This window comes from Microtus pennsylvanicus, chromosome 5 (assembly GCF_037038515.1).
Source record: "Microtus pennsylvanicus isolate mMicPen1 chromosome 5, mMicPen1.hap1, whole genome shotgun sequence".
NCBI lineage: Eukaryota > Metazoa > Chordata > Mammalia > Rodentia > Cricetidae > Microtus > Microtus pennsylvanicus.
The window spans coordinates 136,847,601-136,865,465 of record NC_134583.1 but is presented as its reverse complement, the minus strand read 5'-3'; the positions used below and the strand labels follow the sequence as shown (position 1 = coordinate 136,865,465).

Below are 17,865 nucleotides of genomic sequence, written 5' to 3'. Positions count from 1 at the left end.
CTAGGAAAGGAATTTGTTGTTGGTAAAGAAGGGGGTTTGTTAGAAACCCAGAAAGAACTGTTCTCAGTGGTTTTTCACCTTGCTTGTATGTTTCCTTGGAGCTTAAAAAAACACAGGTGTCCACCACAGAGGAGGTGACTGGGCTAAGATAGAGCCAGAATTTGAAAACCTCACAGTGATTCTAATACATGGTCAAGACCAAGAGCAGAAGCTCTGTGCTCTGGGGCTTTATCTAGAATACATAGTGGGGCTCAGATAACAGCCATTCATTGTACCGAGCTAAGATTTTTAAATGATACATAGAGTTTCAAGGAAAAGGAATGGGAAAATACCAACAAAAGAAACGAGGAAAAGGAGAATGGACTGAAAACCCCGAGATACTGAGATGAAGCACTTCGGTTCCACCGTGGGCTCCTCACTTCAAGCATTGGTCTCTGATGCCACAAGACCATTCTTGGAAGTTTCAAAATGAGACCATTTCTAGATTCTGAGAATCAAGCTTATCCAGCAGGGAACATCACAAAAGGGTATGGATTGTCTGAGCACGTGTGATGGGAAAGAGCCCATCCTCTTCAGCAGCAGGACCCACCATTCACACGATGCTTGCTTATGCCTGGAGCAGACAGAGCTTCTTGATGAATGAGAACCATTTTCTGTACCATTAGATAATACTACCAAATTAATGGAGAATTAAAAACACCAACTGATACCAGCATATATAGTATTCTTCCATTTGTGCTTAGACAGAAGGGTAGGGTGTGAGGCAGACATAAACATATGCAGAGGTAGAATGTTTCTGGGGAATAAACTCAAGTTGTCCCTGGGAAGAAAAACTGAGACACATGAAGATGTAGGAATGTTCTGGATCACTTGAGTGTTGCGCCAAGGGCAGGTATTGACTAACTGTATTAAAGCTCCTCCTTCCTCTTTCATGCCACGGGTGATTTGAACCCAAAACACAAAAGTAGGCATTATTGGAACACAAGATACACAAAATGCCCTGAAAGAGATGTGACGGGTGTGTGTGTGTGTGTGTGTGTGTGTGTGTGTGTGTGTGTGTGTGTGTGTGAAGTCCCGGGTGTTTTCTGTGGTGCCCTTGCATTTGCCCCATCATGTCCCAGTCCTCAGAGAATGTCATGGTACACACCTCAAGCTCAGACAAAGCGCATTAAAAACATTTATTATGGAAAAGAGGCAAGAGCCAGAGCACACCTCTAGCAAGGGTAAAGAGACTGCAAGGCGTCTTCACTCACAGTGCTGCTGCTACAGAAGTTGTACCTGCGGGGAAAGCAGCAGGCTGGTTGGTCAGTGGGTTCATGGCTTCAGTGAGACTGTCAGACAGTGCCTATCCAGCACCCAGGTTTGCTTCCTCAGACTGAAAAACTCTAGGACCCTAGGCAGGGACCCAACTGATTCCAACTAGGGATGCTCTCCTTGAAGGGCATCCAAATGCTAAAAGTACAGCAGCTACATCACACCAAAGCCTGCAAGTCAGGCTTCCTGTTGCTTCTGTCTTCCAGAAGCCAGCAGTGGCCCTGCCACTGGCCCAGAGCAGGTTTTGTCCTGGAGGTCTACATCTCACTGTTTTTCTGATTGTTCTATTTTGAGCTATCCTTTCTTTCTATGTTTTGAAATTATTTGGTTCCTGGTTATCTTTAATGTCAACTTGACACACCCTAGAATCATCTTAGAGGAGAACCTCAATAGAGGAATCACTTAGATTGGATTGGTCTGTAGGCAACGGTGGAGCACTGTCTTGACTTTTAATTGATTTCGGAGGGCCCAGCCCACTGTGGGCATGCACCATTCCCAGACAGGTGACCCTGAACTGCCCATGAAAGCTAACTGAATATAAGCTGGCCTTTGAGCCGTCTAGCAAGCAGAATTCTTCATTTTGCTGTGAAGTGAGCTCCTTAGCCAGAGAATGCCTGCCTTCTAGTCCAGCCTCGAATCCGAATCCGCCTGCACTCCCTTCAGTGATGGACTGTGACCTGAAGATGTAGCTAAAATGCTCATTTCCCCATCACCTGGTTGCTTTTGGTTATCACAGCAACAGAGCAGAAACCACAACAGTGGATTCTGTCGCAACTCCCACTAAAGTCGATTCTCTTCCCTGAGACCAAGAGCTTTTCTCTGTGAGCCAGACTCATGTCTATATCCCTCCTATGCCAAGTCTCAAAAAACTCCGTTCACACTGAAAACCGCATACTAACTGAAACTAATTCCACCACCCTTTCCCTAGATACCTCTGTCATTGGGAAGAAAATGATCTAACAACCAATGCTTTGCCCTTGCCACATTGAAAACCATCTAAGGGAAATGATCCTCAGTTTCCACAGCAAACCAGGTGGCTGGTGGGGAGGGGATGAAAAGCTGGGTAATTTAATGAGAGAACGGACAGTGAGCAAGTGTCTGGGCGATGTGGGAGACGGATGACTTGGTGATGAAAGAGGACATGAAAAGGAACGAGGAGTGGATGCGTGGGTAGGTAAAGACTGGGAGGACAGGTAGAGGCAAAGCACATAAATACGACCGGAGAGAAGGAATCTCAGATACATACTCTTTCCCGTCTTTACCACTCTGCACGGTGATTCGTGAAGCTCCTATCTCGGGACTGGAGAAGTTTATCTGATTGTTGTTCCAGAGGAACTTAACCATCTGGATTTCTCCAACATTGACGTCCACATCGATGTCTTTCACTTGTAAGGTATCTGGTGTGAGGGAGCCTCTGATTGCACAGACAGAAATATCATGTCAGCTGGATGCATGACTACCTGGGATGATCTTCACCTATCCTTTCTAGGTAAAGGGGTGCTGGCTTTCTTAAAAACCAGGAAGATCTGCAGACATGTCCAGGGGCTTCGCAAACAAACATTTCTGGAGAACACACTTTAAAAAAGTCAGTCTTCAGATGTCCATTGTTTTTGCTTGTCCCAAAGAGAAGAAAAGTATTTGGGGTAGCTGGGAACTCAAAGTTTGCTACATGACAAACTGATGGAGAATCTTTGGCTGAAAGATTCATGCAGTTTGGTAAGCACAATTTGTTAATGTCACATTAGTAACTCCGGGAGTTGTCAAAAAAAATTAAACTCGTGTGGAGCCATTAAAATTAGTGCAAAACCGGAATCTAATTTTTACCATCTAAGCTGTTTTCACTCAGCACATACCACCAAGCTCTTCATACATCTAGCATAAGCTAGAGGCTGAGGTCATGAAAGTAATAAGCTGTGGGCCCCAGGCTTCTGTGTATATTGGGGTGGGGAGCTGAAGGGGGGGGGTTGTCATATAGATGGACCTCATTCAAAGGAAGAATGAAGATCAAGCTAGGCCTAGTAATGCAGGCCTGTCATTCTAATTATGTATAAAGGGAGGCAGGAGCATTTCAAGTTCAAGGACAGCCTGGCCACTTAGTGAGATCCTGTCTCAAAACAAACAAACAAATGAAATGAACAGAAACACTAGAAAGAGGTCTGGAGGTACAGCTCCATGGTGAAGTATTTGCCCAGCCTGTAGGAGGCTGTGTGTGTTATAACACACACACACACACACACACACACACACACACCGTAGTCCTGTGATTAACAAAAGCAATCAACACGTGATCCGTTTTAAACACCAAGCCCTTTCTCACAGAGCCTCCTCTTTTCATATATAAAGTGGGGTGACTGAATTAGACATGGCAATTTCTTCCCAGCTTGGATAGTCTGGGCCTTGGGTTCTGCTCCCAAATAGCTGAATTTGCAAAGCGGTAGATAACCAAGACTTTATGAGTCATCTCTTAGGGACAACTTAGCTATTGCCCTTGTTACAGAACTTACCTGAAAATTTCATACTGTTTAGAGTTTCCGTTACTTCCATACAGAGAGACCAAGATGTACCCTTTCACTTCCTTTGCTCCAGACAGTGTGACTGACACTTTGTATCTCCAACCTGTGCCAAGAAGTATATTGTTTCAACACACTTATCTTGTTGGGAAAAGAAGTGACCCAACTGGAAGCGTTATTTTTCTAAGACCGACTTCCCCTTGGGAATGCGACTGTTTTCTTCCATGGAGTTGACACATGACTTCAGATACTGGGCAAGGTAAGGAGACCAAAGGGACAGAAAACACAACAGCTGAGCACAATGCAGTGTCTGCCCTAATGGATGAAGGACAGTCTATTGCTACACACATCCCCAGTGGATACAGGAGAATGTCCCCCTCCTCCATCCCAATTTGTATATTGAGGTCCTGTTTGCGACGGCTAGTTTTGTGTCAACATGACCCAGGTAGAGTTATCTTAAAGGTGGGAACTTCAATTGAGAAAATGCCTCCATAAGATCGGGCTGTAGGCAAGCCTGTAGAACATTTTCTTAATTAGTGATGGGGGAGGGCCCAGCCCACTGTGGGTGGGGCCACCCCTGGGCTGGTGGTTGGTCCTGGGTTCTATAAGAAAGCAAGCTAAGCAAGCCAGTGGGTTGTTGCTGTGACAGACCTGACCATGTGTTCGGGAGGATTGCGGGAGGACTTTCGGACATCGGGCTAGGAGAGCCACGGAGTGTTGGGAGCTCTGCAGGCTTCTCTCTAGGAACATTGAGAGCAGTGCAGATGAGGGGCCAGGCTTGTGAAGCTTCAGAGGGAACTTTGCGAGTCCCTTAATAATTCTGTCAGGGCCGTGTGCTGTTCTGAGTTAAGAATCCGTGGTTCTGGTCAGCTGGGTTGGAGAATCAGCTGCGATTAGCAAGAATCCAGGATCACTGAAGCAAAACCTTTGATTTACTGGGGTACTCGGTGCTGCTTAGCTGGAGTGGAGAAATCGGTGACGATTAAGAAGAGGCCAGCATTATTAACGGGAAATCTTCGGGGAATTGTTTCCTGAGAGTCAACACGCAGAAGTCGTGTGTGTTCAGAGGTGGCCAATATGGTACCTTGTGCTGACAGGTGAACTTAGTAGTGTAAGAGTCTCCCAGGTGGTACCGGTTTTGAAGGCACGAAGGAGTCCTGGAGAGGCTTGGAAGGAGCCACAGAGGCTTGGCACTGTGAGAGCCCAGAAGGCACTGGGGAAGGGGCTACAGGAGTAGCACTGGAAGCCCCAGGATTGTAGGGGTCATGGAGAGAGAGCCTATGAGAGGCTACTGGGGAAAGTGCAGCCCAGTCACAGCAGAGGACCCGGCATTTGGGGGATGCTACTACCGCAGGAGACTGCTAAGTGCAGCAACCACGGAGTGATGCCAGACTGAGTCTAGAAGACAAGCTGTGTGTGCTGCAGGGGACGGAGGCTGAGCAGCGACTCAAGCCCCTTGGAGGAGCCCAGAAGATCATGAGTGAACCCTACATGATTGGACATTGAGTTTTTACGCTGTGGGAGTTTGGTTTGCCCAGGTTCTTCCTTCTGGAAGTATTTATTTTTGATTTTTCAGGGGCCCATGGTTGAGAGGCTTTTAATTTTAAAAGCCTTTAGGTTTGAAAGAGACTATTTTAAGGAGACTGGATTTTTGGGTGTTTTACTTGTTATAAAGACTGTGGGACTTCTAAAATTTGGAATGTTTATATTGTAATGTTGACATTAATGTGTGATCTTCGCAAAGAACAAGAAAGAAATGGGTGTGGCTTGACAGTGGTGTGTTTGTGTGTCAAGCTGACAAGGGGTCAACAGAGCTGACTAGTTATGCCTGCTTGACACCAGCTAGTGTGGTGGCTATCTTTAGAACTCATGCTACAGACTGAGTTAGTTATCTGAAAGGAGGGAACCTCAGTTGAGAAAATGCCTCCATAAATTTGTAAGGCATTCTTTAAATTAGTGATTGATTAATTGGTTAATCAGCCCATTGTGGGTGGTGTCATCCCTGAACTGGTGGTCCTGGGTTCTTCTATAAGAAAGCAGGCTGAGCAAGCCAGGGAAATAAGCCAGTAAGCGGCACCCATCCACGTCCTCTGCACCAGCTCCTGTCTCCAGGTTCCTGTCCTGAGTTCCTTCAGTGATGGAGTGTTACCTGGAAACCTAAGCCAAATAAACCCTTTCCTCCCCAGCTTGCTTAGGTCATGGTGTTCATCACAGCAACAGGAACCCTAACTGGGACTGCTGATGCCATACTGTTAGGGGAGGGGACCTTGGGAGATAAGTCTTGAGAGCAGAAGCCCATGGATGAGATTAAAGGAACTTCAGGTGGCTCTGCAGCCCTCTGTGCCCTACTCATGGGTAGGATACAAGAGGAAGATGCTTGTGTGCAAAACCTGACTGTGCTACTGTGCACACCTCACTTCAGCCTCCAGGACCTTGGGGGAATAGATAGGTTTAAAAGCTCTCAGTCTACAAGAGTGCTGCTGTAGCTGCCTGAACTGGCTAAGGCTTGGTTGCAGGTGGCTTTGTTATTCGTGGTATTTGATCATCATCTTCTTTTCCAATTGGTCAACACTTACATTTTTCTTCTCAATCTTTTGATTAAAAGCAATCCTATGTGTAAGACTCTTTGGCCCTTCTGTGTTTCTGTAGAATGTTCTGAGAAGCAGAGTGATGGCGTCAAGAGAATGTGCATGTGTAGATACTTAATAGGTACTAATGAGTATTCTTTTTATGATAGAGGTGGGATTGCATGAAATAATGTAAGTGTATACTATATAACCACTTAAATTTAAAGCTGCTGCAGAAAAGGCTTTTCCATTAGTTTGATCTTGTGTTTTCTAATGAGAATTTGGGCAAAGTGACACCCATGACAATGGAGTGTTGCGTGTACATGCATGCATGTTTGTATGCATGCATGTTTGTTTGCATGCAGGTTTGTTTGCATGTGTGTTTGTATGTGTGTGTTTGTATGCATGAGTGTTTGCACGCATTGCGTGTGAGTGTGTGATAGGTGTCAGAGGGTGGTCAACTCTGATTTTTCTGATTTACAATCACATTGCCTCAGTTGCCCTCTTCTTGCATCAGTCCGTGCATCTTCTCTGTCATGAGAAGGTGGACATGTGGTTCAGTCCCCCCCTTTCCTCTAGTTCCCCTGGGAGTTATTGGCTAAGGGAGTGACTATGAGCCCCGAGGCATGGGCTCTTCTGCCACCCTTATTTTACTGCTTGAGCTGGTGACAGCTGAGTTTTTGTCAGTTAATTAATACCAAGGGGCTTCACTAACAGAGTTCAGGTGCTTTTAAAATTATTTTCTAGGAAATCTTAAGTGAAATGGGAACTTACGAGCAAAGTCCTCAGTATCTCCTGTGTTCAGATAGAACGTTTGTTCCACAGCAGCGGTTTTCCCGCTAAATTGATCAGCATAGTGTCCCATTTGGGGGCACCCTTCATCTGGACAAGGGAAGCAGCCATTCTAGCGGAGAGAGATCATTTGTTAGCAGGAGATCTTGCCAAGATCACTCCTTCTTTCCTCCCTTCCTCCCTGCTTTCCTTCCTCTCTCCCTCTCTCCTTCCTTTCTCCCTCCCTTTTTTCCTCCCTTCCTCCCTTACCTTTCTTCCTTCCTATTATCTAACTACTGATTTATTGATCTATCTTTTATCTATTGCCTATTTTCATTTTTATTTCTATTCATCCTTTGAATTATCAATCTTTTATTCACCCTCTTGGTTACTTATTCATCCTACTAGCTCAATCATGCTTGGATTTATTTATCTTTACATCCTTGGACCCATGGATCCATGCATTCATTCTCAGAATTGGACATGGGATCATTCTTTATCATGCAGAAGACCCAAAAGTGTACCTTGAAAACTTATAGCTGGGAGACAAGTCATATAGGAAAATGTAAAATAAATAGGAAGGGACTGTGAGATAATGCCTCCAGGGAGAAGTCAGTTGGGAAGACAACAAGTTACTTCCAGAGAAAAACGAGGATCTGGGCCAGGCATGGTGATACACAGGCCTTTAATCCCAGCACTACAGAGGTGGTTGCAGCCAGATCTCTGAACTCGAGGTCAGCCTGGTCTATATATTGACTTCCAGAACAACCAGAGCAAATAGGGTGACCCTGTCTCAAAATCACAAAACAAAACAAAAGAAAGAACGAAAGAAAAATGAGGATCCTTAATCACTTGCACTTCACCGTGAACGATTTTGCTCACTTGGGTCCCACCCGGTGCTCCTTAGACAGCTGCTCACTCACAGGGCTTTCCAATCAGGTGAACGCTGTCTTTGTTCTCTGACCTTATGCCTTACCCCAAGTACATGCTTTAAGATTTGAAAGAGCCAGACGGATGCTAGAGGCAGTGCGACTGCCCAGTCCCCTGCGGTAACCAGAGCAGGCAAGGCCACTCACTAAGAAATCACAGACCATGATGATCAGATATGAGATCCTTTTCACCTGATACATCTCAGGATGTCAAAGTCAACGTTTTGGAAAAAAAATTTAAATATATTTTTCTTGATAAAGATATTTTAAAAAACCTGAGAGTTTTACAATTCTTGATATAATAAGTAATTTGGGTGAAGAGTGTCAACAATTTTTTTTCGAGTGTACTGCTGAAAATGGGGATCCCTAAAAGGTAGTCTAGAACTGGTTACTGTGTTTATAACAGAGATCTAGCAGACGAGAGCTTACTGGGTAATTGACTTCAGCTACCAAATACTAGAGGAAGCACTGGGGAACGGATGCTCCTGGTTGTGATCCACTAAGAAGGGACCATCTCGACCACGAAACCAGAAAGGAACAGGCAATTTGAGAGCATGGAGCATTCTCCCAACCCCCCTGTCTGAATCCTCAGAACTATCTGTGTCCTGGGAGACTGAGGGAAGATGGTGAACTGTACAGAATCAGAGGGGAAAGAGACATGACAATAAATGCAATGCAGAAAGAAAAGGGATGGGGGAGGAAAGACAGAGGGAAGAGGGAAGAAGGAGAGACAGGGAGGAGCGGAGGAGAGATGGGGTGAAGGAAGTAGGAGGATGGAAGGAATAGGGGAAGGCTATGAGGGACAAAGGAAGGAAGGATGAACAGTGTCAGGTTAACACAGGCAAATGGAGTTTCAACCACGGGCTGTGCACTTAAAATGTTAGTGCATCAGAGAAGGATTTCTTACGTGCCCTTTATAGGAGGGTGGCCTTGTTCTCGGAGACGAATGCCGAAGGATCTCTGAGTGCAGTGCCCTCATATTCCTGATTCTCTTTCACACGGTACAGAACACACATACATGCTAGTGTGTGAAACACGAGCAATCGGCGTGTGTAAGTGACAGGTGTGACCGGCACCTTTGTGCTGCTCTGTCAACCTGCTTGTTGACTGGGAGTTTTCTAAGTGAGAACCTGGGGACCGTGGGGAGGTCCAGTGAGACCAGCAAAATGGTCTCTTCTTTAGTCCACTAGTCCACTTCCCTGCTGGAGGAAGACGGTTTTGGAAACCTCCTCAGCCCCCCCGCCCCAACCCTGTTTATGTCTGTGGAGTCGATGGCATCTTTTCATTATTTATGTCACAGAGACAAACACAACCAGAGGGCCACCAGGCTCGTCTCCGGGGTCCTGGAGTGACCTACCTTCTGGAACTCCTCATAGGAGCTGCAGGGGAACCCCAGGAAGCCATCCGGGTGGAGAATGCTGCTGTTGTAGTACATGAAGCTCCGCAGGTGGTTGCAGGCTATGAAGTCTTGAACTCCTGAGAAAACCAAGGCCACGGGAATGAGAGAAGGGCCTTCACCTTCACAAGGAGCAGCCGCCACCCCTCAGGACTCGGGGCCAGGCAACTGCTGGGAGTGTCAGGTCCTAGAAGTATGCTTGTTAAATGTGTGTGACGTATGTGAAATGACCGAAGGATGGGGGAGCCAACCGGCAGAGAGAGAGAGAGAGACAGGCACACAGAAAAAAAAAATAGACACAGACAAGTCCGCATATTCATGGAAAGAGAAAACAAACAATCCATTAAAAATGCTTTTAAAGACTTAGCTTTTAAAAACAGAACACACATATAGGTATGCAAGTAGGGAGAAGAGAGACAGAGATAGTCAACAGGTGATCTTCATTGTCCGTGGATGCTACACCCTTGGGTTCAGCCGACCATGACTGGACCATGCTGCTAGGTCTTCGATGGTTATGTTTGTACCAAGCGTGTGCTGATTTCTGGTCAGCATTCCCAGAACACCACTGCGTAGCAGCCATGAGGGTGTCCAGCCTTTCCTGGGGGCCAACCCTTCTCAGGTCTCACCGTTAAGACTGAGTTAGGCTGAGTGACCCCTTCTCTAAGCTGGCCCGAGCTCAGGTGATCCCAGTGTACCACCTCCTATTTTGACCAACGATGCTTTGTTGGGAAAATCACTTTTCATTTCTCCAGTTACTTAACATAAAACTTCCCATTTTTATGGGGAGGAATCTAACAGGACCATTATGGGAGTCCCTCATCATGAAAGGACCTTTGTGGGTGGGGTAGCTTTGCCCTCTCGGCTCCTAGCCCTGCCTGCCGTGCTTACAGCCCGTCATCCTGTTCAGAGTGCTCACACGAGTGCCCCTCAGTAGACAACAGAACCTGCTTTAAACTTAATTGTTTCTTTCATCCAAAATTGCTGCTCAGGGATCCCATAATAGAGGAGAAAGTGTGTTCAATTGTTCCCTGTGCCCAGTGCCTGCGTGACTTGCGTGGCATACAATAGAAACACACACCAGTGCTCATGACTGGTTCACTCTAAATTGCCTCTTTAATTAAACCTGGGTTCTCTGCTATTGTGTGTGCCCTGCTCGTCACTTCTGGGATGGGGCAGCTGTTAATTATTATGGCTCAGGCTTCTTTAGGGGGAGAACAGCCAGTCCCCCCATGAGTTACTAGATAAGGGGCCAAGAGGTCGAAAGCTCTGTTTTTTTCTCACGAGGTGCTGGATGTCGCTTTATCCAGACTACTTGCACATGGGGTATTAAAAAACTACCACAAACTCCTCAACAGCATATGCTTGCTTCAGGTCAGGGCCAGGTTCTGGGGTGATGGGGTCGGGGTTCACTAAGACCCAGCCACATGGAGCTTCCAGTTCAGAAAAATAATAACAAAAAAATAATTACTGACCCCAACGCCTCTCTCTCAGAGAGGACAGTGATTCTGGTCTCGGGAGAGGGACAAAGAGAACAAGCGGCCGTCATTTCAATGGCTCTGGGGTGTAGCTTATGTTAAGGGTTTATGTCCTGCTCTCCAGATGAACACAGTTACACACAGGCTTCAGGAGGCCACACTGTGGCTAGCAGTTCAGGCCTCCCTGCCCATGGTGCATCTTCTTCTAGCCAGCTACCTCAGTCTCCTACCCGACACAGCCAATTACAAGAAAGGCAGAACCTCCACCGCCTGTGGGTGCTCTTCTGTCTTTCAAGGAGCAGGAGCTGAGGATGTGATGGGGGTGGGGGCGAAGCCAGAGCTGGGGGTTTGCCACTGTGTCCACCTTATCCTGCTAGTCTGGCAGCTGAGATATGAGCTCAGAGCCTTCCAGTAAGAGGCCAGGCTTATATATCGCATAGCCTTGAACAAAGTATGTAGATTTCCAGATGCCGTGTGTTGGCATGTATGAAGCAGGGCCAAATATCTCACAGTGTTATGAACACCTGACTCGGAGCAAGCCCGTGATAGACGGCAGCAAGGTGATCACTATGGTGGCCAGACTCATACATTCTGCTTCCGTCCCCAACTCGCAGTTACCTCTTTGGTGTGGGAGGTTCTTCTGTCTGTGTGCTGCTTTTATTGGTTAATGAATAAAGAAACTGCTTTGAACCTATGGCGGGAAAGAACAGAACTAGCTGGGAAATTTAGGCTGTATGCTGGGAGAAAGAAAGGCAGAGCCAGAGAGAAGCCATGGAGCCCCTGGAGACAGATGCTGGGAACTTTAGCTGGTAAGCCACAACCACATGGTGATACGTAGAATAATAGAGATGGGTTAGTTTAGGATATGAGTTTAGCCAGAAATACGCTTAAGCTATTGGCCAAACAGTATTGCAAATAATATGGTTTTCGTTATTTCGTGGCTGGGTGGCCCGGACGAAGAAGCAGCTTCTTCTAATACCTGCTCAGTTCATTCGCACACCTACCTTGCCATATTCCGTTTACATCAACAATGGTGGAAAGGACGTTTTTCTTACATCCAGGCATTTCCTTCCCTCCGTTTGGAAAGAAATCCAGATGGCCCACCTTCTGGCTCATCCCAAAACCTGAAACATTTGAAGCAGAATGATCAGGGGTGTACACGGTCCCAAGGTCACATCCGGCCTCAGTGAGGTCATCGGTACATTCAAACGGAAGCATGGGCCGCATCAGTTCTCTCTACAGACAGTTCTCAGGAGGACAACTGGCAGGGCAAGGAGGAAGGAACAACACAGGAGGCGAGGAGGGAGAGGATGAGCTATGGGTGCATGCAAGCGCGCGCGCGTGTGTGTATCTATCTGTGGATATGTGGATATGCCCATCTGTCTACTCTGGAGAGACCCTGGACAATATTGGTAAGTCCAAGATCAGAAGCATGCATCTAGTTAGCACGTATCTAGTAGCATGTATATTACATTATTTGTTTAAATATTTGGTCTCTGCATTATGTATGTTTAGATTATGGGTGATTGTTGTGGCTGGTATCCATAGTTACTGATTGGGGCCTAAGGTGCATTGTAGGTATTCATGCTGAATCTTCTCTCTGCAGCTGTGTGGGTGGTCATGAGGAATTGGGAGTGAAGAACTCACCTAGGTTGGGAATCATGGGTTTACTATCTGTGTGAATCACATCTACAAACATGGCATCTGATGGATCCAGCCGGACTTCCTCTGGCAGGCCTTGGAAACAGGGCTCCGCAGGGTCCAGTCCTGAAGGGCAGAATGGCGACAGAACAATCGTACCCCACGAAAGACAAGTCCACAGTCTGAGGTAAGGATGCCAGGGAAAGAAAGCCCTCCGTACCCCAGCCATCATCGTTCTGAGAGGCTGCAGCTCCTGGTCTACTTGAGAGAAAGAAGTGAGGGCAGACAGTGGGGAGCAGGAAGGTTGCCTAGAGCAGGTTCAGAAACTCCTAGCGTTAGCTCCAGGGAAGATCTGGGTGGGACCCTCATGCCTCTCACTTCCCCTTTTCTGATCACAAGCTCCATGGCCTTGCTCAGCTGTTCCCCAGTCCCTGGGACCCACGCTGCTCCCCAGTCTTTTGACCCTTTGACAATTCTTCCCTTTCTTTACTAAAGCCTGGGCTCAAATACAGCCTTTGCATGGAAACTTTCATTTCTCCTTGGGTCCTAGACACAGCATTGTTTTGTGGTCATAAATTCTGCTTTGAATTTGTCTACTTATTTTTCTTCTACACACTGGCCGGGTCTGTGGGTTTCCTGAAACAGAGTCTGTGCCCAGCATTTTCAGAGAGGAGCCGAGATGAGGAGAAGGTAGAATATCTCTGTTCAAGTGTCTGCCCCCATCCAGAGAGCCATCCATCCCTCTTCCGGGTTTATTATGAAAATCCCATGAAAAGATGGAACAGACAGGCCCCTGCAAACTGACAATGTCTGCAGGATTATAAAAAACACTATTCCTATCCTTCAATCCAGTGCCCTGAGCGGGGCAGGTTCAGCAGGCACAAAAGCAAGAACTGTTTCAGCTGTCTTGTGCTCGTGAACGTTGTCTGTTTCCTTCATTCACCGAGCATTTCCTAAGTGATTTGTCTCTAACTGGCTGTGCCTGACTGAGCAAAAACATTCAAGGAGTGAGTGGAACAGATACATTTTAAAAAATCACTACCAGTAATGTCCCCAAAGTTAGTTTTTATAAGCCTGAACCTGGTTATATTTTTCTTGTTTTGGAAACACATTTTTATCTATGACTATGGATTTTCTAATAGGCATTAAAAAACAAGGCCAAGTCGTTTTGAGTCAGGATATCACTTAATGTCAGGAAAGCAGGAGGGGTGTCCTCTGCCGTGGGACAGACACTGGTAGAGGCTTCCCCTACTTACTTCCCTGGCCCTTGGACCCCAGATTGGCTCTCAGGACTCTTACCTGTGATCCTGCCCAAGCGACCCTCAAGTCTCCTGCCTGCTTCCCCAGCCACGTGTGATCCCAGACTGTGGCCGATGAGATGCACGTTCTCTGGGCTGTAATTCAGCTCTGTCTGTGGAAAGAGATTTCCACATTAGGTTCCCAAGAACCACGTGGGAACGAGAAGGTTGGGGAGTAGAGGCTGGTCTTTGCCAGAGGATTGGGCTCTTAGGAGCTGGAGACTTCAGGGGACTGAGCCTTCCATCAGGGACTGCTTGGCCAGGTCATACTGCAGTCTGTTAGGCCCGTGGGGACGGTTCTCTGCTCTTGAGTGCGGCAACAGTGCTGGCCAGTGGCCACCACACTAACTGCAGGCCGCCTCTCAGGCTGCTGCTGCCACCTGGTGTCGCCAGGGAGGCCTTCGCCCTGGTTATAAAGGACTGGGCGCTGCGAAAGCGGAACTTGGACCTTCTGGAACTTACAGCAGGGAAGAGAGGGAGCCAAGAGTAAGTCCCCACCCCACCCCTCTCGCATATAAAGTGTGAAACTCAAAAGCTTTCTTACACGGTCCCGGTCTGCTTTCAGTTCCCATAACAGCTTGCAAGGAAAGCCTTAGGTCAAAAGGGGAAACTGAGGCTCCCAGGCCCACAGCTCGGGCACTGTGGACAGTCAGCAGGGAGTAAGGTTGTTGCTTCACCTCAGGAGGGGCGTTGAGAATTTGGTTTGCTTGATCAATCTGCCGCTCCAGCCCTGCACTTGGTCCCTAGCAACCTTCTCCGCCCCTCTCTAGCCCCGCCCCTCTCAAGTCCTGCTTGTTCCTAACTCTGCCCTTCTCTCTAACTCTCCCCCAGACTTGGTCCCACTGGGACCTTACCGACAGTACTTGTACTAAGTAAGCAATCTCAGCGCCCACAACCCGAGTGTTGTAGGCGGCTTGGGTGTATTCGGCCTTGGCACCGTGCCTCCAATCGACGCAAATACAGTTCACTTTCTCCACTTGAAACATACTCTAGGGAAAAGAAAGAAATAGAACAAACTTCATAAACAGGCCAGGTCGCACACCCCGGAGATAGGAATTCACCTCCATAAAGCACTTGGTTCTTGCCAGTATCTCAGTTTCCCGCCTGCCATCACAGTTGACCCTGAGGGTCGCGCTGTGAACTGGGTATGCTCATCTTACTTAAAAGATGTGGAAACTGAGTCCCGAGGGGATGAGTTCCTAGCCTTGGGGCTCAAAGTCAGGTCCAAATAAACGACCTGGTCAGAGAAAAACAAACTCTTAGGCTGTGAAACTCACAATGCATTTCGTCGGGTACGCTAGCTCATCTCAAAGGCTCTAAACCTGCATGTGGCCAGGGGCACAGACACAGACCATGTCTGTTACCACAGAACATTCCGTGAGCTACCAGAGCTTAAGAGGGCAATATGCTTGTTCGAGCTACTGCTGCACACGAGTCAAGACAGAATTTCAGCTGGTGTGTGGAGTGTACTAGCAACCGTGGGAGAGCGCGGCGGTGGCATTGGAGGAGAGAAGTGAGCATTCCTTAATAGTTTTTCTTTGAACATTTCTTTTCCTGGTGTCGGGGGCACTGAGTGTGGGGTTCGGGGGAGGAGGACGGATCATCACCTTGCATATGTCAACCGGCCAGCTACCCTCTCCCTTGTCTGTGAAGCCATGGATGACTAAACGTGTCTTGCGGTCCAGTTGGAAGTTGGAAGTCTTGATGGTGGCTGGGTCAGTGGCAGAGATCTCCTGGTTTAATTAGACAAGATGAGTTTGGCTATTGGTCTGGCCCATCTGCAGGCTAGTGACAGACAAACAGGCCAATGAGACCGAGATCCCAGGCTCAGAACCACCGAGCTGAGTTCCGTGAATACAGAAAGTACAAGCTCACTGACTTCCTGTTTTCCTGAACCTTGAACCTAAATCTAAGTGTTTCTGTCAAGCGTGGCTCAGGCAAGACGCTACCGTGGGATTAGCAGTAGCTGTGACTCAGTTCCTCAAAGACACAGGTATCTTCATGCTGCTTGGTACCATTTGTAATTATTACCACTTAGTTACAGGAGTTTTTAGAGCAATCTTTATTGAGATGATAAAATAGCATATTTAATACTATGCTTCTTATTTTCTGTTTTATTCATATTCTGATAATTGTTTTCAATCAAATTGGTTTCCTTTGCAGCCCATTAACTTTTATATCATCTATTTGGAATATTATCCTGAGAACGGCCTTTAGGCTTCCTCCGGTAGCTAAATAGATTCCTGGCTCGGGGAAGGTAGAAAATTCTTGACTGGACACCACAAGCCTGAACTCCAGTTCTGGGGAGCCTGATACTTTAGATCAGACTCCCCCATGCCCACAGACTTTCTTAGGACCCTTCTGCCAGCACATGCTAGAAGGATAGGACATTAAAGGCAGTAATGGCTGCTGTGGTCTACACAGCTTCCCGGCTGGAGGAACCAAGTCCTAGAGTAGGTGGCCCAGGTACCTAGAGGCAGACCCGTATGCTAGGGACCAAAGCTTGAACTACTTGAACTCATACCAAAGTCATCATTGAAAACCTCTCTAGTCACCTGACCACCTGGGGCAGGCCTGTTCTGAAAGTCACCCCAGGGATCTCGTATTTTCAAATCCTTTGTGGTTAACTGTACTCCGTCCTTTCCTGTCTTGTGGATTCTTGTTTTGTATATGTGATTGCCCCATTGCCGTGATGAGAAAGTGATGGAGGATGTAGTTGGGTTATTGATTTATTCTCCGTAAATATCACCATTGCTCTTCTTGGGACACAGTCCTAGGGTGGACCTGGAGACCTATACACTAATATGTAACTGTGTGTACATTTTTGGATTTTATCCTATATTCTCTCTGATGCTCAGGGGTTATGACTCTTAGAATCAGGAACTCCCACATCCAAGAACTGTTCCAAAGTGCCAATTCTGCCCTAGCTAGCTACTCAAGGGCCCCAGCACGTGGTCCAAACTGACCATCATCCAGCCCAGCCACCCTATGCCCACACTTACTTGGTAGTTGTTTGGATTTTCATTTGTGTACAGAAGAAATTTGGTATCGATGTCCTCTGGGGACCAAGGTAGTGCCGTCGAAGGCCGCTGAAGCATCCCTGCCCATGGCTTCTCATTGGAAAAGCAGCCCAGATGTCCATAGCAAACCTCTTTCCCTGGTGCAGGAAGAGCCACAAACAGGACAGGCATGAGGTTCTGGGAAGACATAATGTCATCTGCCACAGGAAGGGTGGACCCTGGCCAGACTGGTCATCTTGTTAGGTACCAGAACCCCTGTGCCTGTAAGAGATGTCTGGATGTGGGTGCATCTGACAAATTCACACTTCCAGGCTTCCCCCTCAGAGAGTCTGACATTAAGGGTTCTAGGTTGACCCTACTAAAGAATATTTAATAAGCAGTCTTACCGGGCAAATTCAAGACACAGTTACCTGTAACAAAACAGCCCTGGGAGCTGCTACTTAGCGCGAGTCACGCCACTCTTAACGTTAAGTACCTATGACGTGCCTAGGCCACCAGCACAGGCATGCCGTTTAGTCATGTCCTTCTCCACCGTCAACTTTTCCTCTCCAGGATGGCGATAGCATCCTCACCTGTGACGGTGGCCACCAGAAGGCCGATGGTCCAGCAGAGCAACATCTCCCCCGATGGAAACAGGTATTTACTGACACCCACAGGCACAGGGATGAGGCCAGCAGGGGCAGGGCTCAAAGAGGTGGCACCTCTCAAGTGTACCCGGGAAGGTGAGCCACTAGAAGCCCAGCAGCCTGGACTATATAGATGAAGATATCTCTGGAGGGCGGGACCAGAGGCTGAGGCCTCCCAGGGTATAGTGAGCCAGACCACACCACCCTGGGATCTTGGGCCGAGTCTTCTCCTGAAGCCACCTCCCTTTTGGCGCCAATCCCCACTTCTGTCCTTGTTCAGATGGCACTGTGACTTACTGTGTTACAGGGGATATATAG

The 17,865-nt window shown here is 47.4% G+C and overlaps 1 protein-coding gene across 1 annotated transcript; it reads right to left on the bottom strand.

Annotated features, from left to right (window-relative positions):
- Nucleotides 1-1,154: 1,154 nt before the first annotated feature.
- LOC142850619 (pancreatic lipase-related protein 2-like) lies at nucleotides 1,155-17,656 on the bottom strand. Its single transcript, XM_075974541.1, has 12 exons — nucleotides 17,494-17,656; nucleotides 16,904-17,058; nucleotides 15,509-15,634; nucleotides 14,756-14,890; nucleotides 13,903-14,014; nucleotides 12,610-12,729; nucleotides 11,967-12,086; nucleotides 9,449-9,567; nucleotides 7,166-7,295; nucleotides 3,819-3,930; nucleotides 2,561-2,728; nucleotides 1,155-1,278 (listed from the first exon to the last, which is right to left on the bottom strand). The coding sequence occupies exons 1-12, from the start codon at nucleotides 17,537-17,539 to the stop codon at nucleotides 1,215-1,217; spliced, it is 1,407 nt and encodes a 468-aa protein (XP_075830656.1). The 5' UTR covers nucleotides 17,540-17,656; the 3' UTR covers nucleotides 1,155-1,214.
- Nucleotides 17,657-17,865: the final 209 nt, after the last annotated feature.

Bases quoted from the DNA above. Each gene is read 5' to 3' on its own strand.
- LOC142850619 (XM_075974541.1), bottom strand. From the start codon at position 17,539: ATGTTGCTCTGCTGGACCATCGGCCTTCTGGTGGCCACCGTCACAG. The intron at 14,015-14,755 runs GTAAGGTCCCAG...CTCTTTCCACAG, and splicing joins ACTTAGTACAAGTACTGTCG to ACAGAGCTGAATTACAGCCC. The intron at 1,279-2,560 runs GTATGTATCTGA...CTTTCCCCGCAG, and splicing joins AGTGGTAAAGACGGGAAAGA to GTACAACTTCTGTAGCAGCA.